At 36.5% G+C, this 23,003-nt stretch overlaps 1 protein-coding gene across 6 annotated transcripts in view; it reads right to left on the reverse strand.

The window, feature by feature from the left end:
• SLIT2 (slit guidance ligand 2) overlaps window positions 1–23,003 on the reverse strand; it is a 382,557-nt gene that overhangs the window by 23,989 nt on the left and 335,565 nt on the right. For all 6 annotated transcript variants that reach the window (XM_027103256.1, XM_027103257.1, XM_027103259.1 and 3 more), the window contains 4 exons: window positions 21,037–21,161; window positions 20,805–20,902; window positions 19,407–19,546; window positions 3,221–3,314 (listed from right to left, as the gene is read on the reverse strand). In XM_027103256.1, the coding sequence (XP_026959057.1) occupies window positions 3,221–3,314; window positions 19,407–19,546; window positions 20,805–20,902; window positions 21,037–21,161 (457 nt within the window). The remainder of the gene's footprint in view (window positions 1–3,220; window positions 3,315–19,406; window positions 19,547–20,804; window positions 20,903–21,036; window positions 21,162–23,003) is intronic.

The raw sequence follows: 23,003 nt of genomic DNA on the forward strand, positions 1-23,003 counted from the left end.
CATGATCAATAAATGGTAGGTTTAAAAAATAATTCTATATAAGTTTTTATAATTCTAAAAAAGTATTTATGGTTGAGACTGTACTAATTATTCAGTTTTCTATTTCAAAGCCATTAGGATTTAAGTGAATGAGGATAATTAAAAACACCCTAGTGAATGTGGATGTTATTGAATGCCAAGGGTTTTGCCTAAAAATGCCAAATCAGGATTTAAGAGTTACTGGAGAAATGATGAATTAATAAGATAAATGGGAGTATATACCCTCTAAGGGTAACACAGACTTTTAGCTCTGTGTGTATGACTTAAGAAATAAAATGAGCTCACTGCATCAGCATGCTTGCTCTAGAGCCAGTGGTTTTCATGCTAAATCGTAACTAAGCAAACAAGTCTGAAGTTAAATGGATTCTAAGTGGCCATAGACATTCTCAAAAAGATGGACGGGGCCTGAGAAAAGGGCTTCCATCAATGTTAATTTGACCAGAGCTGCTCAAGTACAGAGCATTAAAAGAAAGAAGAAATGCTTTGAAACACTCTGAATTATTTACCTGAGAAAAGAAATCAAAGTAAAAGATAAGAGAACCACGTATTCACCATAGTGGCTGTTTAAGGGCTATTTTATATATTTTTTTCTCTACAGATACTGTTTTACGAGCCCATTAGGACTTGGAGTCACATTATGAGACCAACATTTTTGTCTTTCTTTGGCTCCTTAGACCGAGTTTCAAAACAGGAAGAAAATATTTAATTAAGAATTCCTTAAAGCTTGTATTATCAATAAAAGGTATCACATTCCCCGAACTCTGGCAAGGAGTGAGGAAGAAAGCAAAGAATATAAAATATACTGTTCAGAAGCCCCAAAGCTGACTAAGTAAGATGCATGCTTGAAAATACTGCTTATGGCATATCATGGTCTAAAAATATCTCAAAACAATTTAGGAGATTGATGAGGTATATAAGAAAGCAAGAAAAGTAAAACCAGCTCTGTTAGCTTAGTCGTAAGAAAATGTAGCTGAAGTTAACTGTACATCTTGTTCAAACAATATTTGTCAGTAGAAATTTTCTTTAGCAGCTTCATATAGTCTTGGTTTTTAAGTCCATTTATTTTTTGCAACTCCCTTTGTCACAGTGTGTGATTATTTATAATATGGGAGTAATAGCAAATGCTATGACTTAACCTGTTTTCTGCTAAACTACATAAAATTCACAAATTACTGCTGAAAACAATGGGTTCCCAAATTAGCTAATCCATAATCCAGTAAGATGCGCTATAAAAAGTGTGCAATTTAACTGATAGTAATAGAAGATACTGAATGAATCGTTAGTCTTTTTGAAGAAGAACTGCTCAGTTTTTAATGGTTTCCGGTAAGTGTTACTAATACTTCATCTTGTAATTACAATGCACAGAGCTTATCCAGCAGATAGGCAGTTCTGGAAAACCATCTGCTTTCCTGGCCAACTTCTCTAAGAAATGATAACAGTTGTTACCTAAGTGACTGACGTTCAATTTGCCAAATTCATTGTGTGCAGATCAAAGACAATATGAATTAAAATCATTTACATACAGTATTTGGATGAACAAAATGCAATACAGGATTTTGTATAAAATAAAGATTTCAATAAGACTTTTGTTTTTTCCACAGAGGGTTGTAAACTAAAATATAATGAAAAATAGAATCAAATATATTCTTTTCTTTCCCCAAAAGGCATCAAATGGAATCAGCAGGTGCTGCAACTGAATCTGTATATTCTAAAATAATGAATTTTAAATCAAATTGAATCAAAAACTGTTCTCTAAATAAAACTTGAGAATAAATATTTTATTCTGATTGGTCTTTGAAATCCAGGTGTGGTCAGGTGACACTGACCCCACCTCCCATTCAAGTAAGAATGTCTGATAATCTGTTGACAAGTATTAATATGTTAGAGTCCCATGGGAAAAGAATTTGAAAAAGAATAGATACATCTATATGTATAACTGAATCACTTTGCTGTATACCTGAAACTAACAAAACATTGTTCATCAACTACACTCCAATATTAAATAAAATTTAAAAAAATGTTAGAGTCCCAGCTCTAATCCCATCTACTCTTAGAAAACTGTTCCTGACTGGAGCAATTTTTAATTCTCTGAATCCTATGGCAACTAAGCCTGAGTCATTTCACTGAGAAGATAAAGAATGGGAGAGTGAGTAGCTATAAAGTGCCACAAAAACATAAGATGGTAACATTACTCGTGCCCTGACCCATGGCAGGTGCTCAATAAATATTGGGTAAAGAAACCAGTAAAGCTATTTGCTAGTTGTCTCTTGTAGGCACAACTCAACCTGAACACTACAGTGTCATTTCTGAGAACCCAGCTCACCTTCTGTAACAAACCAACAGTAATGGTCATAAAGTATAAAGCTTCTTAGAGATAACCTGCACTAGAACAATCACCCAACTGGGAAGTATAAAACCCAGCTCCAGCTCTGCCAGTGAATAACACTGAGACCTCTGGACAGCCACCGACCTCTCTTGGTTGTGGTTTCCTCATGTTTAAAGTGAAGAATTTGGACCAGATGATTTCTAATCTATGGCCTAAGAAGAGAAGTTGCTGTTGATAGACCCTTAAAATATTTCAGAATTGTGGCAAAGGAATAATTTCATTTGATACCAAACGTACTTCAGGAAGATTGCTACCTGGTGTGACTGTGTGTTTTATCATCCCACACAACACACACGTGTGTGAAGGAGACACTATTAATAGTTACAGTGAGACAACAGGCATAAACGGATATTGTACTGAGGCAACCTGGGACATACGGTCACTCTGTCTTCCTCCTCTTGGGTAAAGTATTGTTGCATAAGAAAACATTTTCAGTTACATTAAATGAAACTCCCTATTTTACCACAGACTTCCATTCAGATAATAAAGTTCCTAGTAGATATTATGAATTTATTTGGCCTCCAAATAAATTTAATTAAAAATAGCCAAAGGCTATTTTATTTCATACATGACTTCCCAGGAAAAGTCACAAAACAAAAGGAAACATTTTCTTTTCTTTGGTGTACTAAAAAAGGCCCATGCTGTAGATAAACATTTATAAAAATTCCATTGACACTGGAGAGTATGTCCTCTAAGTCCTGAGCAAAGGTGTGAAGCTAGGTCCTGAAAGAAGAGGGTTCCTTAAAGAAAGGCCCTCCTCCCCGTTTGTGAGCCCCAAAGCAGCCTCGGACTTACTTGAATCCCTTTGGCGTCAGGATGCACTTGGAGTCGTGTTGGCAGGGGTTCAGGTCCTGTGCACAGAAGTCCAGCTTCTCCTCACACAACTCACCTGTTAACATGGCAAACGGTGTTAGGTCATAGACAAAGGTTAACAGGTTTCCTGCCAGAGGCTGTGTCATGGGTCTGAGAGGTAAGCATAGCTTGTGATTGGAAAAAATAAAAAATCACAAGACATGGAAGCAGAAGATCTGAAATGCTGGCTCTGCTGCTAAATTGTCTTATGATTTGGGACAACACAGCTATTGTTATCTGTAACTAATAGGAGTCCCTTTAGAATGTACTATTGGAGAAGGAAATCTGAATGCTTTTCGTTTTTATTCTTTTATTATTATTATTTTAAAATTTTGGACTTTTTATTGAGGTATAACATATATCCATAAGATAAATGAATAGCTAATAAATAGTCACAAACTGAACTCACTCATGTAACCAGCATCCATATCCCAAAACACACCATTGACCATCACTCCAGAGGCCCAACCCCAAGGGTAAGTAACCACTACCCTGACAGGACCACAGATTATTTGCCCCTGTTTTTGAACTTGACATAAATAGAATCATTTGGTATGTACACCTTTATGTCTGGCTTATTCTGTTGTTTTATGTTTGAGAAGATAATCCTCAGATCTTCACAGTCTCCAAGGTTCTACAAGTCTAGAGGAAAAAGACTTTGTTTCCCTTTTATGACTTATTGCAACAGCTCAACGGTATACTCCTCAGCTACATCCGTCACGACAGAAAAAAGCAAAAGGAGAATCAATCTAGATAAAGAGCGTACACTTCTTTCTATCAGCTAGCTTATGAAGAATAATTGTCATCCATAAATGAGAGCTACAAGCATAACCATGAAGATTCGAGACACACTTTGTTGAATTGCATGTCCAATTATCTGTTAGGAAATTTCTTCATTTATAAATAACATGGTTATATTTTATTTTCAGGTACATTAGGCCAAATATGATTTTCGGTGAGAACACTTTCCCAATCATTGTGTGAGATTTTAAGGTGACTGGAAAGATATAAAATTAAAAAGTTCTCTCCTTTTCTACCTTACCTTTAAATTAGTTTTAAATTATTTTATATGTAATAAATGAATGAATAAAGTGATACATCTATATGCAGCTGTTGTTCATTTCCAAGAAACTATTAGAACTTTGTTCAAAGTGTGTGGATTTAAAGCAACAGAGGTTAAAACATCAGGAGTCTGCAGCAAATCTCTTTGTTATAAGACTGTCCTTTTAAGGTAATACTTTGCTAACTGGTAGAAATAGTTGCTTAACAACTAAATGTGGCAAATCATTTACACTTCAAGGATCTTTTTTCAGTGACTTAAATATATAAATGTACTAAGCTAGGTATTACATCAATATAGTAGTGTATGATAAGTTAGGGTTTTTTCTGTCTCTTAAAGAGAACTAATTATACTAAAAGTCTCATATTTCTTTTATAAGAAGCATTTCTGTGTCTGTAAATCTGTGATATAAAAAGTTTTTATCAAGATATACCTATACCTAATGAGCTATTTTTAAACAGGGTTTACTTAAAGCATCTACATTCAATTATTATTACTTTAAGTAATACATCTTGATAGAATGTATTCATTATAATTTCTCAGCCTATCATGATGAAATCACTTTCAGTTTTCTAATCAAATCTACCTGGTTGGATAAAGGCTGTTTATAGTAGTCCATATGCAAGGCAGTTTAAATATCATTCTATGTATTCTTCACTTTATACCCAAATAAGAAATCATTTTAAAAATGATATGAAAGGGGGGGATGCTTTACTTCTTATTCATTTTGATCTAATCCAATCCAATCCAATCCAATTAAGACAATCTAAACCATAGTTCATAAGGATTTACTATATGATGAGAGCAGTATGCTTAGAATATTTGTCTTTATATCTCTGTAGAGTATGGTATGGTGACATACTAAAATAATAGTTACTGAAAGAAAAATTTATGCTTTTTAAGGCAAGAACTTCATCTTGTTGACCTATATTCAACTTGTTTCATATTCGCCTCCTGAAATGATAAAGCGTGTGATGTGACAGGATGGATGGAAAGATGGAAATGTTCTTTATTCTATTACACATAGCGCTGTACTCTATTACCTTATAAGCAGGTATTTATATTTTTCATATGGCATCAGGAAAGGTAAGTCAGCCCATTGGAGTGGTTAAGGGAAATGTGGTTGAACACAGGTTAAACTTCAGCGCCCATGAGCCCCTCAAGAGATGGGAGTCTAGACAAACTTTGGCTTCATAATTTGGCTCCAACCCACTCCACAAAATCACAGGAAATCCTACTCATTTGCTTTCAGCCTGGACCCTTAAAAGTTCCCAATGATAAAGCAATAGCTTGGAACACAATGTTTGCCTGGCAGTTGAGATTTCACTTTTGATCAGACAAGCAAATTAATTTTCCCTGTGCTTCTAGTTTTCAGCTTTTTTTGTTGATGAGAAGTTAAAGGTAGGTGTGTGTGTGTGTGGGGGGGGCGTTGTTTCTGTTTTGGAGAAGAATTAGAGGGGTCAGCCAGGGAGCATACTGTTACCTCTTTAGGATAACAAGTTAGTGAATGATCGACTACAACTTGTGAAGAAAAAACACATGTCCTAAACAGAGGCATCTTTTTTTTTTTTTTTTTGTAAGGAAGTGATGTTTAGTTTTTAGATCACCTCTTCCTGATTGTGTCTGTCAGGTAAGTATGGCATAGAGTGGGATGGAAATGGACAAGTTCTACAGTTACACTAGTAAGAGCTGTGAGGGAGTAAGGCAGGAGTGATGCTCTCTTCCCTAAAAGGGCATGATTCCTCGGAGTCCAGAAGATGTAATTCATTGCTTACTGAACATCTGTAAATGTGGTCTTTCTGAAGAATCTGATGTAGTGGTAATATGACCATACATCCTGGCTGGCTCAGGTTTATACTTGCCATCCCAGGGTAATTTTCAATAGTGTCCCCACACACTCACACAGATGCCCTGATTTGGATGACAAATGCTAAGGTCACCTTGTGGGTGGGGCAGTAAAAGCTGGATCAACAGAGTTCATGCTCTCTTTGGAGTGAACCAGCATAAAGAGATCCTAGGGAGAAACTACTAATTGGGTGAAATGACATTTGGGTTGCTGAGTTATTGCTTGGGATGGCCTTCCGCAACTTATTCAATATAAAACAGTGGACTGGTTGCAGAAAAATGAACTATTTTATTGTTCTGGTCCCCAATTCTTCATGAGTAAAATGAGGTTCTGGAATTGAAGTTGTGCAAGGTCAACTGTGGCTATAAAAACCTTTTTTTTTTTTTTTTAAAAAAAAGGCAAAATGCTTCTGAAGAGATGAATAATGCAGATAAGCAAGTTAGTAGAGAGAGCATTATGCTTTAACTGGACAGAACATCATTATTGTATTCAGTAAAACAGTGTCAGCATGTGCCCCAATCCCACTGAGGTACCAATACTGTGAATATTATTGCAATGAGGCAGAAATCTCAGTGCACTTGATGGTTCTTATGGGAAACAGTACCTGGAGTTGGCCTTGCTTCCTGCTTCATTTTAGATCCGTGCACCTAACTTTAATGTTCTTTCCTTATTACACACAAGGGGTCCTTCCTTAATCTTCATTTGTACTTCTGGTATCTAAAATTGTCTTTTTGTTTGCATTCCTTATTACTGCACTTACTGAAATCGTTTTAGAACTATTCCACAAGCTTCTTCCCTGATACCCATGGCGCGATCTGCCTATGGATGTTTTCAAATAATTCTGGTAGCAAACCACCAGATTTTTAACATTGCCATATATTTTGAGTGCAAACTGTGTAAAAGGACTTATGTTAACGCTAGGAGTATAATGGTGAATAACAAAAAACGATATCCCTGTTCTCATGGAGCTTATACATGAGGGGAGGAGGAGAAAGATATTGAGCCATTAATTTCACAAGTAACTGTAAAATTGCCTGAGTGATGAATGCTAAAAAGTGTCCTGATGCTCTAGAAGGAGAACTGATGGTGAGGGAATTTTTTTCTGAAGAAGTAGGACTTGGATTGCAGGTGAAGGGGGGCGATAAAGAGCATTGGCAGTGGCTCTGTGCAGGAGGTGACAGGGCAAATATGAGCTCTGAGAGACTGGGAGTGAGCCCAGGAGAGCGTGGTGACAGAGAAGGCCACAGAGGTTGGCAGGGGCCACGTGGCAGAACGTAGGCAGCAGTAGGTACCATTGAAGGGTTTTAGGATAGAGGATGGCTAGATGACATGCACACTTTGAAAAGAGCATTTGGGCTCTAGAGGAGGATGGATAGCACCGAGACAAATACAAATGGATATGAGCCATGACTTAGCTTGTACTCAGGTGGTGGTAGAGGAGATATGGATGGCCTGACGTTTAGAAGCAAAATAAATGGGAATTTGTCATGGATTGGGTTAGGGGAGGGGAGAGAGGAAGCTGTCTGGGACTTCTAGGTTTCTGGTATGAATATTTGGAAGTACCTTTCAGTGACATAGAGAACACTGAAAAGACCAGGTTTTCTGGGGCAAAAATCAAGAGTTTGTAAAATAAGGATGTGGTGTCACGGGTTGAACTGTGTCTCCCCACGCACCCCGCCCCCTTCAAAAAATATGTTGTAGCCCTCCAGTACCTCAGAATGTGACCTTATTTGGAGATAGGGTTTTTATAGAAGTAATCAAGTTAAAAGTCCTTAGGGTGGGCCCTAATCTGGTATGGCTCATGTTCTCACAGGACCAGGAAATCTGGCATAGAGGGCAGCCCACGTGAAGAGACAGAGAGGGCAGATGACCACCAACAGGCCAGCTAGAGAAGTCTGCAACAGGTCCTTCTCTCACAGTCCTCAAAAGGAGCTAACACCGCTGACACCTTGATTTTGTACTTCTAACCTCCGGAACTGTGAGACGATACATTTCTGTTATTTAAGCCACTCTGTTTGTGGTACTGGGTTATAATAACACTAGCGAACCCATACAGGTGGTAAATTCTAAATTATTGGAGGTTTATAGTGGGGAATAAAACTTTCAAATTATGCTACTATTTCTTTTCTTCTCTTTTCTCTCTCTCTCTTTTTCTCCTTCCTTCTTTCACTCCCTCCTTCCCTCTCTTCCTTCCGTCTCTTTCCTTTCCTACTTCATTCCACACGGCTGTCCTCACCCATGCCTGAAATTTTCTTTAAGCTTCTCCAACAGAGTCTTTAATAAGCGATGCACGAGGAGAGGAAGTGGCCCCTAACCATGACCTTTGCACTTCAAAAGAGTCAAGGCTTGAACAGAGCTTATCAGCACAGTTTAGCCCTACATTTGCTGCCAGGGCTGGATGCCTCTCTGCAAAGCACTGTGAGTCTTGGTTGACTTGGACCAATCAGCCCTTGGCCCTCTCTCCAAGAGGCATTGGTGTTAACAGGTAAGGTCTGCAGGACAGGCTGCCCAAACAGTAACGAAGACCCTCCTCCTCTTATGGCATTGAAAGTGACAAAGGCAAGAGAATCACAAACTACTGTGTCTTGTAGAGGGGGAGAAAAGTGAGTCCAATGTCTGTTTCATCTACTTTACAATAAATCTGGAGACTGACTTGAACTTTGAATGATAGCTGCAAGTAAAAATAACTACCAACATCTCTATTATCACTAATTATAAAGTAATAATCTTGAAAGTGATTAATTTAAATTATGCCAAAGACATTCAAGCTCATGGTAAGTGGATGACACCTGAGTTGTCTTGTCACTAAAAATGATTTACATTTTCTACACAGACACTGAAATTTTTTAAACATGCTTTTCCTTAAAATATACTGGTTTAACTTATGGCGTTGTTGAAAATTCTTAGCTATAGTGATTCTTTGACAAATCAATGAATATATTATATAATCCACGAGCTAATATTAAATGTTTCCTGAAACTAATAAGAATAGTGTAAGAGGAAATTAACCACGTATAGTAGGATTAATTTACATGTACTCTGGAGTGGGACTTTTTAATTTGACCAAAATTCAAACCTGCTTTGGTTTCATAATTTTCATTAAAAAATGTTGGGGGGAAGATATTTTGAGCTAGACCCAGCAAATGATGAAAGGATGTTCATGACGAAATCCTTACTCTGGAGAAGTTAAAATGTGGAAAAATTAGAGACATAAGATAGATGCTTAATTTTCCAGTATCCCTTAAGTTTCATTTAGTGACTGGAATATGGACAGCATCGTGGCCTACAAACTGGCTGAATGCTATTTACTGTTATTTTATTTATTATTGAAAACTAGACTACACAGATGCAAAGTTCATTATTACCCTTAAAGAGACTTCTTCTCTTGGCAAGGTAAACTGTGCTATTTAGAGAGAAGACATTTTTGAAGAGTTATTGGATGGACAACTATTTGTTTTCTATCTACCAAGAAATTTGGGCAACAGCATGTCTTGCTGAGGCTTATTCAGTTCTCAAAGCCTGCTCAGCAGAGAAAAGGTTGGTCATCTTGTCCCTAGATCAGGATTTCAGGAATTTTCCAACTCAAACTACTCTGTTTAAAATATTCACTTTTTTCACTACTAGAGCAATAAGAAAGGGTGGGTTTGAATTAATAAGTATCTCATTTATATTTTTCCCAAAGTTAGCCCTGTAAATTCAGGTTGGCCATATTTACAAACACAAACAATTTTAGATATAGGTTCATGGCACTGTTGGAACACTTAACTCTCACTAGATTTTGCTAATGTAACCAGATTAGTTTCTTTTTTCTCTGAAACAGAAATAATCTCAGAGTCCATTCTGGGGACCACGGATGTATGAAGGAGGTGGGGAGGATTCCAGGGCTGACACTGCAGCCTGTTCTTGTTCCTATTCATAAATTGTTTGTTCCTGTTCATAAACTAGTTTCTTTTTTAATATGAAAGGATCATTACTATTGATAATAATGGAAAGGGAACTCATGACAGCAATCTGAATAACTGAACCAGCATTCTAGTGTTATATTTAATCTGTTATGACATTTTCAAATATACTTATAACAAGGGAGGAAGTCTGGTTGAATTCCTGACAGCATCCCCAGGACACAGAGTTTTGGAGGGTCAAATGCATCATTCTTCAAATATTTGCATTTTGAGCTCTTGCTTCGCTCAAGAAAAACCTAGAAAAATGGTACTAATTTTACTCTATTTGAATTGGCACAGAGAGGGAAGGTACCAAAAAAAGCAACCTATTGGAAATAAATTGAGATTTAATTTCTTAAAAGTACACTACTTGAGGGCAAGGGATAGATACCTTTATTTATAGTTTTGTATCTCTTCATTGCCCTTGCATTTGCTAGCAAATTATCTGGCACAAATTAGATACTCGATGGCTGTTGAAAAATGTGAAAACACTTATTTGATTGCTTTTCAAAGGAAAATACTTTACAAATCGTTAATGAAGGAGACCCAGATGGCATAAGGGGTAATTTAAGGAGGAAGAGAGAATAAGGAATACTGGTAGCAGATTTGTGTTTTGAGATCCCACCCTCACGTATGGCCTTGTAGGCCGAACTTGAGGGGTAGCCTATCGACTCAGATATCTTGACAATCTTGTCTGCCAAATGATGACTATCCCAATCAGAAACAGAGAGGATGAACTCGGGAATCAAGAGGAAGTGTGAGTGTAAATGGCTTGTCTGAGAAAGATTAAGATAAATGGACCTGAATGTTTCTCATTACATAATTTGAAAAATTCCATACATACAATTCCTAAAAAAAATTGTACGTTTCCCATTTGTTCTTTATTCATGTAAAGAATAGCATTCTCTCTCCTCTCACAGACCTTGCAATGTAGCAGGGAGATGGATGAACTGTATTAGAGGGTGGACACAGCTGATGGGATTATGGGAGTCATTCCAGAACAGGTTAACTGAATTGGACCTGAAGGAAAAATATTTGTTTTCTCCTCTTTTGCTGAACCAGGCTAGCCCTATCTGTTGCCTACTCTGCTCAACATTATCATCCCAGGCACCAGAGCACATCAACGTGAGCAGAAGCCCATTCTCCAATCTGAATATTTAGTATCCTTATCAGTAGTGATAGTAATAGTTGAATTTATTTCATCAGTAAGTAAAGGATTACTTATGAACAGTGTGTTTCTGCTTCTTATTTTTATAAAAGAGCTAACTCTTCCTAAAGGCTCCTTTTAATAATAATCTGATGTTTTCTTATTTGTGTTTATTATCCTGAAACTTCTATCAATTAGCAATAGTTAATTGTTTCATAATATGATCAATAAACTATCCAGATAATACCCACTTCTCTAAGCTTAATTAAATCCAATTGTTAGTAGAGAAGTATTGGGACTTGATCTTGAGGAGCCATGAACTTTTGAAGATATATTAGCCACTGATAAATGTCCTCTGGTGCAAAGGGTGTGCAAAATGGGACACAAGCATAAGTGGACAAAGCCAAAGTATAACCTCATGAGATAAAGTTTATCATAATTCAAAACAGGAAGGCTCAAGGAAATATGCTATAAATGTGGATATTGATGTTTCAGAAAAGAAAATCATTTTATAATCTCACTTTTGTTCTACATGACATGAAATGGGTTGCTCCATAATGCTTGTCTGCCTGAAAGTTTGATTAGTCTTTGTGTTCAGAAACAATTCTTTCTCTTTATTTAAAAACTAGTCAAGTAGCTATACTTTGCTGTTAACTTTCTTGGAATATGAGAAGTGATGGCTTTGTACTGGTGAAATAACTGACCTAATCTGAACTTGCAATGAAGAATCAAACCAAAGAGTCTGCCTGGTAGACAAGGGTAATGTTTTATGTATTTTCATATCACTTTCAATTCTGAGCATAGTATTCTGAATAAGGTATTTTCTCAATAAATATCTTTCGAATTTTTAAAATGGAAAAACTTACCTCTCCAAATAAATAAACAAAAAAGGAAGTGTTTTTCAGTACTTCCTCATTGGAACATTATGGCTAAATAATGTAGCCAATTCCAACAGCTACTGAAACTATAAAAATATTTAACTTCGTTTCAAAATAAATAAATCCAAATTAGATTGAATAAGCCTTGGTTAAGCTAAATGGTTGTTCTGAACTCAATGGGCCCTGCCTATTAGCTAAAGAGCAAATAGGATCTTTAAAATGTTTTCTGAGATTCAAATGTATTTAAGAAGGCTTTGAGAGGTTGGAACATGAATGCAAACCACAAAATATAATTAGGCTGCCAAAGTCCTCTCTCTAGTTAAAAACGACTGCAAGTATGAGTGCAGCTATATTGACTTTGACAAAAAAGACCTTACACAGCTTGAGGCACAATTAATGAGAGAAGGAGTCACTGTTATTAAGAGATCATGACAATCCAAAAATATACAAAAAACCTAAAAAAATACAGCCAAATTCAAGAGTTCTTCAGTATTCAGTATTTCCTTACACTTCAATGTAGAATAAGAGGGTAAAGAGAACCAAAGACTTATTCTCAAATAAAGCCTTTCCATTGGAAGTGAGCATGGCAAATAAAATGACAAAATAATAATTTTTAAAAAGACAGTAAAACTCTCTTTTTACTGAAAAAAGACTGAAGACCATGAGGGGGAGGAATTTCCTTCACACATATAACTTACTTTAGGTAGAATTTTCTTTATCAAAATTCCGTAAGAATTCTTCCGTCATTAGGAATGACATAAAACCATCTATACCATGTCACTGTAGTGATGATGGTTGGAACTAAATGATCCAAAACTTAAATTTGTCCTCTCTGACAGCCCTTGATACTTCTGGAGTATAGACATCTACATTTTCAAGTGTTTTCTTATACATTCTTCCATGTTATTCTCAAACATCTAAAGGAGGTGGGACAGATGTCATTAGACTGTGACAGGCCCCACAGTTGATAAATTTTAGTGCCAAGAGAGAAATTTTAGCTTTTTCCGTTAGCTTCATAAATTCATCAGTATCCCACCTGCCCTATGTGATGGAAGGTAGGCTAGTCATCAGGGGAATTAGTTAATTAATTGTACAGACACCGATTAGGCACTTTCTTTTTTTCATGTGTAGATAAAGTAGACTGCCTGTCTGCACCTGAATTTTGTTTTCTTCACAAATACACCTAAGGGTCAATTACTTACAGCCAGCTGAAGAGACAGCAGAAGAAAAGCTTATTTGGCACAAAGGATTAGTCAGAGCCACTGTGGATGTGAAAAGATGCCAAGTCTGGAAGATGGCAGCAAATAAGAAGGGACTGGTTCCAGGGGAAGGTCTCCAAATTACAGTGCAGGCCTTGGGGCCAGTTAGACACTGGTTTGCATCTAGATCCCTACTTACAAGGTATGTATCCTTGGGTAAGTACTTTGTCACTGTTTTACACAAGGTATTGCTCAAGTCCTTATTGCTCATATCTACAGAGTTCTTTTTAAATTAACAATATGTCAGCTAATAACAGAGTTTCTTTTTATTTAAGAAAATTATGCTGGGTGCTGTAAAGAAGTTGAAATTTCATTTCTAGTTATGTTTTGGATTCAAATAATAGAAAATGGTTTGACTGCTTTTTAAAGCAAATTCAGTCAGCAGCAGATTATTGAAAATAAGAGACATCTTTTATAAAGATAAGCATGAGGTTTAGTCAACACATGAAACCATGTGGTGATGTAAAACAATATCATACTGCCAAGCTTGCTCCCGAGAGTATATATAACTATTTAAGGACACTTTCCCGTGACAGAATAATTGCCATCGTGTTTTCTGAGATAGAATCGGACCTTAGACATCTCTGCCCCAGACCACCAACTGTTTTAGTACTTGTAAAAGAGAAAAGATGACATTTTACCAAGGATGGTATTGGATGCATTAATCCACAGAGAATGTACAGGCTATATTTTTTACATTCCCAAATAGGAAACAACTTTTTTTTCATGTTTTTTAACTTAACTCTGCACATAGTAAGTGTGAGTGACTAAACACAGTAAATCATCTGAACAATGCAACAGAAAAAAAAAAAATGAAGTCCTTAGCAAGAGGAGACAGAGCTGCTATACAATATAGTCCATGTTAGCCCTATAATCATACTGCTAATGCCTTACATACAACTGCAACTGTCAAGACAAGCACCCTTTTAGGATGCTGTGCCTGTACTTGGCACTTAAAGACTCTTGGTAAGCTGACTGAAAATACAATGTTATTAGGTATAATTCTGAATCTTTAAGATGAAAATTTAACAAAGATTTCATGATGATTCTCCAGACCTGCTGATCACCCTGAGCACTACAGGACTTCCTTTCCTGGGCCTTGATGTATTTGGAAAGCCAAGCAGACCGTAAAGTGTCAATGGTTAGATATGGCTCTTTTTATGCTTTAAAAACACTGCCTAGTACTCGTGACATTCTATGAGTTTGACAATGTCATTTTATAAATCAACCTCTTGGGCTTTGTAATTTTTATTTTATAAAATGTTTTAATAAATGTATATATCTTTTAACACTTCATGTTTCAAATTACTAAAGATATTAATTTAAAGTTATGGGAAAATTCTCACTATTTAAAATTTTTTCTAGCTACAGCCTATGTACTGTACTAGATGACATGTTTTTCATGATAAAAATAATACATGTTTGGGATACCTTTAAAAAAGGAAAAGCATACAGACAAGTAGAAACTAGAAAGCATTAGTCTTGATTTTTAGGCACTTCTTCTGCCCACTCAGAGAATTTCTTTCACAGTCTTCCAGAAATTGGTAAAGTGCATTTCAGATACCCTCTTTATACTGTTTGGCATAGCTATCTACATATCAAGGATCTGAATGACTGATTTGACATATTGATCTCAGATTTCATTTTTGTCAACATTCCTTTTACCATGTCCACACCATGAAACCTATGTAGCTCTGAAAGAAAGAGGGAAACTAAAATAAAATAATAGACTTAAAAGGCAACTAACCTTTTTCCACCTCATTCAGATTAGCAGCTGGCAGCAACAAAGACAGAAGAGACAAAAGACGTTTTACATTGCAGTACACAGCGGAGCACAGGAAGCCAAAGCACAGCATTAACAACAGAGAAGCCCAGGGTGAGAGAGCAAACTGAAGCAAGGCTTAGATTTCTTACCTACAGCCGGGCCAAACGCACAAACAAGGAGAAAATGAGGTAAAAGGCAGATGCCATCACAGGCAGCAAGAGATCTGTGGCTAAACCGGTGATTTAACAACAGGCAACTTTACTTTGTAAGATGTGTACATAATGGTTTGTGTGTGGGCATTGGAGATTTGGAAAACAGAGAGATAATGGTACAAAATGGAAAAATTAAAATGTTCTGAAATTTTTTTCCACAAAATACATTCTAAGCCTTTACACACCCAACTTGTATGGAAACTTTCATTTACTGAATGTACGCCATCCCATTAAGCAATACCCCATGGTTGAAATGTTATCAATTTTGTATCATCTTTGAATGTGGTCCTGTGAGAAGAGCGTTAATTAAGAAACATAGTCTTGACACAGCAGATCCAGGGTTCTGGCTCTTAGGAAACATTCAAAACCACATTTTTCGATGCAATACCTGAATTCATACCAGAGCTTAAGAAAAGGTGTCAAGTTTTTCAACATCGCAGGGGGGCCACACTTACAACGTTCACTTTTGTAAGTTCTGGGCTAGTGCAATTTGAGGAAGTTTTTAAAACTTTACTTTCAAGAAATGCCTTATTTTTAGAAAGGATATAATATTGATTTTAAAAGAATGACCAACCATCACCAAAAACACAATCTCTCAAGCTACTATTAAAACCCTGGAGTGAATTTTTAAATTATTTGTTTAGCAATTTCAGTGTCTTATTAATCCTTAGCACAGTGATTTTAATTTAGAATCATAGTGAGTTAAACTTCTCAAAAATTAATCTTGTCTGAAGAATACTAGCAATCAACAGTCATATGTTATACATAGGACAGACGATGGATTGAATTAGGTAGAAAATAACAGTTTGGATGCTTTCGGTGGGGAGGGGATAGTAACAGCTACATAACAGAAAAACAATACTGACCCTTAAAATTTATGTTGTCAATCCCTGCAGCAGGAAAGGACAGAGTTTTGTCCTATAATAAATCAATAACTATTTACTGTGAAGTTCTGGTTACATGGGCTTAAATAAATTTAATAAATTTCTCAACAGTGGTTCATTTTATTTTGAACACATGTAGCCATGTTTTACAGCCTGCCCGTCATATCATGACCTCTCTGTCAGACTGATTTCAGATCTTTGAATTTTCTCTATTAACATATCATATCCATTCTGATTCTTAACGTGGGTGCCAAATGTAAAAACTTTCACCATATTAATTTACAAGTTTTTCCTATGAAGTCTTATTTGTTCCTACTAGAGAGTTCATTTTCTCACTGAATGCCTCAGAGATACAGAGTAAAAAAAAAATCTCCAAACAGAAAAGCAACTTATAACTTGAATGATTTTTAAGCAGTGACAACATTATTATATTCTCTGAGCACAGTAGGGGTTCTGTTCCAAGATCTCATGCTCATTAATCAGATTCCAAGCTTAAATCAAAAACAATACAGCCACGATATAAGAAAATGTCTCCCTGACTGCAGACTTGGATGAAGCAGGATATAAAGCTCTGGAGTACAATTTATAACCTCCTATAATTAAAGGCCATTTATGTGCCACTGATTTCAAAATCTGCAGATGGTTGTTTGATATTTTGTAAATGAGTTCATTTCACATATGGACAAAAATGCTACAGCTAATAGATGATTTACAAATATGTCTGATTTAGGTATCTGCTCTAATGCCAATTTGCAAAACTCTTCACTTCCCACAAAACCCAACCCAAAGTTATAGTGATAGTATCTTCCTGTTTTGTATGCTATGAACTTTCTATAGAGTGCAATGTTTATCCTTAGCCTGAATTAAGGCAAACTGATACCTGCAATAGATATGACTGAAAAAACCAGAGGAGTCTCCATTCTTGTTGAGCACCAAACGGCCCTTGACAAATAGTCATGGCAGGTTCCCACATGATAGCTTTTATAGATGTCACGTTTTGGCTCTAAAGTGGTTGTGCTAATAAGCTTTGGAGTTTTTTGGATGTGTTTCAAAGAAAGAGATCTGACACAGGGAAATGAAGCTTCGTAATACTTTTCAGAGGAAGTTGCACTGAACTGAATCATTTTAGGATGCAGAAAACGTGTTTAAGAAGATCAGGTGTAGGAAGGGATCTTGGAAAACAAAGGGAGAGAAGGTAAAACAAAGACTCAAAGAGATGGATAAGGAATGAAGTAGAGCACATCTAAAGCCAAAGGCGGACCCAACCAAACCAACGCAGAAGAGACTGCCACTTTATGTAAATTATCATGGAAAAGGTATGAAGCATCTGAATACAGCAGTGCTGTCAGGTCTAGGTTTTCATTGGTAAGGGGATATAGAAAAATTCCTGGTTTCTGTGCTCAGGAACACATTGGCTAACCAAACTGTGCTGGAAATACTCGGATCCAATTTGTCCTGGTCAGAGTAGGTTAGTTTAAAGAGGTCTCTGACATTAAGTGAATTAAGTTCTTCCTATAATGATCAGAACAATGACAGGATAGAGAACTGTCTCCAAGAAGGTACTAGCTACAGATTTTGGTGCAAGCATTGGGCTGCTTGTGTAAGTCTAAATTAGCCCATCCAGAAAAACTCAGATTCTCGGGGTAGCTCCAAGGGCTCGAGAATCAGTGCACTCAGGCTAATGGCATGTATGTGAGGTGTGACACAAGTAAAACTCGTGTGAATGTCAAAGCTACGTAACACCTAAACTCTTCCTAGCTGTTAGAATGGGTGCATATTAGACATACTTGCTATCCTTAATTAATGCAAAATAACAAAGAATTCAAATTCTGGCCACTAAGGAGTCCAAGTGCCATATATATATATATATATATATATATATATATATATATAATAGAGTAACTGGTGATACATGCTAAAATTTCTACTGGAAACTCAGTATATTACTTCGTATGGCATCAGGTACTTCACTGGTGTGAAAAAAAAACATCATACCATAGAAAAGGCAGCTGCAGAATCTCTCAAACAGACCCGGGATATCAGAACAAAAACTCATTATTGTATTTAGCATCTTCCCATCAAGAAAGTACCTCTTAAAATGCAAAGTTTGAGTATTCCATAAAAGCTTAAATTTCAGTGCTTTTCTAACAAATCCCTGGGAAAATTAATCATACAGATGTGCTTCCATTTTTCATGTCTAGAGATGTTAACCTCAGTCATCCAAGTAGCTATTTTACCCTCTGATATTCTTAACTATGTAAATGGAAATAAATACAATTAATGAAAAATACCCAGCCGAATGAAAATGGTAACTTTGAATAGAGTGACAGAATGTACTTCTCCATTTTTTCTTACAAATAAAATATGTAACATTCTCCTTTTCTCTACCAATTTTAAAACTAAATGGTTTACTAAGAATGTAACTATGAAGTTTCTTATTCATAGCCACAAAAATTGATCAAAATAGATATTCTGACATAATAAGTAAGTTGTAAACTTGATGTTGACTTTATAGCAAATTGGTTTATCCAGGGCAGAAGTTTAGCAGTTTGGATAGTCTCATGAGAGTTACCACCTTTATTCCTGACATTTTGTATCAAGATAGAAAAAAAAAAAAGGTGGGGTGGGGGGAGAATGTCTGATAAGCTTACCCAAAGCGATCAGTATCTTCCTAATGCGATCTATTTTGAAGGACATGAGTTGCTACATGCAAACACTCACTGATGAATAAACAAGTATGGACACGAAGAATCTCAAATGCTTGGTTATTTTTTGCCTATGTAAAGAAATGCTCCCTTTTCACATATGTATCGGTGGGTTGGTCTGCATAGGAAAAGTGCTTTGCATGAAAATGTCATTCAGTTGTGGGACTAAAAGCTTCAGTATGATAACTTCCTTTGTGCTGGAAAGTATTACTTTATGATGGATGCTTATGTTCTAACTGAGCTCCCCAGGACTTTTATTTGGTTGGCTGAAACCATCTTTAACTCCGTCTATTATTACATTACAGCTAATTTCCAAAACACCTATCAGTTATTGAATAATACAATGGTCTACTAAACACATGCAGCATAGTGCCAGTGGTGCTTTCAAACAGATACACAGATTGATGGAATAGCATTTCCTAGTCTTCCTACCTGTGTACTCAGGTGGGCAAAGGCATGTGTAGTTATTAATTCCATCGACGCATGTAGAGTTATTTTCACAGTCATTATCTTCACAGTCATCAACATTGATTTCACAATTTTCTCCTTCAAATCCATCAGCACAAATACACCTGAATGCCAGGGGAAGAAAAGACAAAAGACACCTTCCTATATTTCCAAACCATATGGTCTAAATATTGAAAAAAACTGAATACACTCATCAATTACAGAGCTTTTAACGACAAGAAATTGATTTTTTAAATGCTTTTAAATGACACATTGTAAACATCAATTTAAGTTAATATCCCCCAAATCAGAAACAATTTGAGAAAGAAAATTTATGCTGGCTGCAAGATGGCAAATGGCCCCATGGTCCTATAAGTCAATAAATCCAATACATTTGCAGGTTTAAAAAATGAGAAAAGTTTACTCTACAGCCCTAGATATCTTAATCTCTAGTTGTGTTCTAATAAAATAATTCATGCTTATTTGCTCATCAATGAGGAGGAATGATTCCGATTTTTTAAAAATTACACTTACTAACTTATGTGTAATGTTCTTGATGTGTCAAAGCAAAATAGAAATCTAAAAATAAAACTTTGTCTTCCTTGCAATTATAAAATATGAATATTCTCTTTAACTCTCAACAAATACAATTTTTCACTGGCATAATACATTGTACCTTTCATCTTGCTAGGCATCAGAATAATCTTTGAGTAAAGGCTTGATGAAAGAGACAACTTCATAACAGAAGGCAGAAATGAAGTATATGTATTATAAAAAGTGGTATTTCTAACAAGCTTTAGTAGTAGATTAGCATTCTTATGCGAAGTTATTAGTTTTCATTGTAAGAACTCTGTTTCATGATTCATGAAGTAGATCTGAAGTAACTGTACTGTATGATTAAATAACTCCTGATTAAAAATGTTCACAGCATGTTTGTCTACACATATTGTGGCTTGGAAATGAGTCATTACTTTTCTGTTTCAATGGGATCCACATCTTATCATTACACACAGTCTGTTAAAGCAACACACAAAACAACAGATGGATATATGCCTTGCAGTAGGGGACTATTTGACTATTAATTAGCTTAACAGAGCCACTAATTTGTCTTGACCTAATCTGACTTGATTAGTTCCAATGTACGCATGTGCGTGTTTTTAAATTGCTTGGCTTTGTAGCATCCTGAGCTGAGAATACTGTAATGTCTCAATTTGTTTTTATATCGAAGTATCTCTGCAAGGGACTAATACATACTTTCCTTATGAACAGAATTTCTGGTACTCTTTTCAAAACAAAGCCCTTGGATTTAAAAAGGAAAAATGAATCTTTGCTTATTCTTGCTCCAATACGTCAGACACAGAAAATCACAGACCAATGACCTACCAGAAGCCATCTTTTTCTCCTTCTTTTAAGTGGCAAGTTCCTCCATGTTTACATGGGTTACTGATGCATGCATGAATTGGAACATCACAGTCCTGCCCCTGGACAAGGAATGGTCAAGTTGAGTGTAAATAAAGTAGTTCTCAGCACATAGAGAAAGCACAACAGAATAATAAAGACCCACCAAGGAAAGCTACGTTTTCAGATCTTGGTTCCCACAACAGCTTCTACTTACCTTGAAACCATATGGACAGGTGCAGCGATAAAAGTCAACTGGATCATTGTTACAGGTGCCATCATTTTTACATGGATTTGATAAGCAGGGATTACATTTAGCTAGAATATTGACATCTACAGGACCTAAAAATTGATTGAAAAATATGAGAAGTGGATGCTTTCTGTTTTCAGTTCACTTAAAATTATTTCAATGCCTTAATGTAACAGTACATTTTGTATAAAATTATTATTGGTCACATATCCATATGTGTTTCTCTTCCATGACAAAACCAGAAATCAGCATCATCATAATTATCTTTAAGAACGCAACAGGAGGCCATCTCATTGGGAGTTAATAGTGAAACTCTCTCATGTCAGAGTAGGGCTCTGAGTTGTGAGCTTAGGTAGTTAAGATCTGACATTAGGGATGCCAGCATCAAAGGGTCAGTCCCCTCATTAGCTGACTAGCTAATGCGGATGCTTTCCATGGCCAGTGCCTGCAACTTAACTCAGGCGGCTGGTATGGAAAGCCATGGATCCCAAAGAGGACTGTGGGTGTGTGTGCTAGGGGATGGGTGGGCAAGGTTTTGAATAAGTACAAACTCAGGAGACCTTCAAGATGGTGGAAGAGTAAGACGTGGAGCTCACCTTCCTCCCCACAAATACATCAGAAATACATCTACATGTGGAACAACTCCTACAAAACCTACTGAATGCTGGCAGAAGACCTCAGACTTCCCAAAAGATATATAAATATATTTTCTTCCTTTTTACTTTTTGTGAGTGTGTATGTGTATGCTTCTTTGTGTGATTAAGTTTGTATAGCTTTGCTTTTACCATTTGTCCTAGTGTTCTGTCTGTCCATTTTTTTTTTAGTATAGCTTATAGTGCTTGTTACCATTGGTGGATTTGTTATTTGGTTTGGTTGCTCTCTTCTTTCTTTCTTTCTTTTATTACTTTTAATTTTTTTAATTTTTAATAATTTTTCATTTTTTATTTTAATAACTATTTCCTCCCTTCCTTCCTTCCTTCCTTCCTTCCTTCCATCCATCCATCCATCCATCCATCCATCCATCCCTCTTTTTTTCTCCCTTATCTTCTGAGCCATGTGGCTGACAGGGTCTTGGTGCTCCAGGCAGGTGTCAGCCTTGTGCCTCTGAGGTGGGAGAGCCAAGTTCAGGACACTGGTCCACCAGAGACCTCCTGGCTCCATGTAATATCAAATGGTGAAAGCTCTCCCAGAGATGTCCATCTCAGTGGAAAGACCCAGTTCCACTCAATGACCAGCAAGCTACAGTGCTGGACACCCCATGCCAAACAACTAGCAAGACAGGGACACAGCCACACCCATTACCAGAGAGGCTGCCTAAAATAATAATAAGGTCACAGACACCACAAAACACACCACTGGATGCAGTCCTGCCCACCAGAAAGACAAGATCCAGCCTCCTCCACCAGAACACAGGCACGAGTCCCCTCCACCAGGAAGCCTACACAACCCACTGAACCAACCTTAGCCACTGGGGGGCACACACCAAAAATAATGAGACTATGAATCTGCACCCTGCGAAAAGGAGACCCCAAACACAGTAAGTTAAGCAAAATAAGAAGATAGAGAAACACACAGCAGATGAAAGAGCAAGGTTAAAACCTACCAGTCCAAACAAATGAAGGGGAAATAGGCAGTCTATCTGAAAAAGAATTCAGAGTAATGATACTAAAGATAATCCAAAATCTTGGAAATAGAAGGAAAAAATACAAGAAACATTTAACAAGGACAGAGAAGAACTAGAGGGCAAAAAACAATGATGAACAACACAATAAATGAAATTAAAAATTCTCTAGAAGGAATCAATGGCAGAATAACTGAAGCAGAAGAACAGAAAACTGACCTGGAAGATAAAATAGGGGATATAACTACCACAGAGCAGAATAAAGGAAAAAGAATGAAAAGAATTGAGGACAGTCTCAGAGATATCTGGGGCA

The sequence above is a fragment of the Aethalodelphis obliquidens genome, unplaced genomic scaffold, assembly GCF_003676395.1.
Source record: "Aethalodelphis obliquidens isolate GAN/ISIS:26980383/991018 unplaced genomic scaffold, ASM367639v1 scaffold6, whole genome shotgun sequence".
Classification (NCBI taxonomy): Eukaryota; Metazoa; Chordata; class Mammalia; order Artiodactyla; family Delphinidae; genus Aethalodelphis; species Aethalodelphis obliquidens.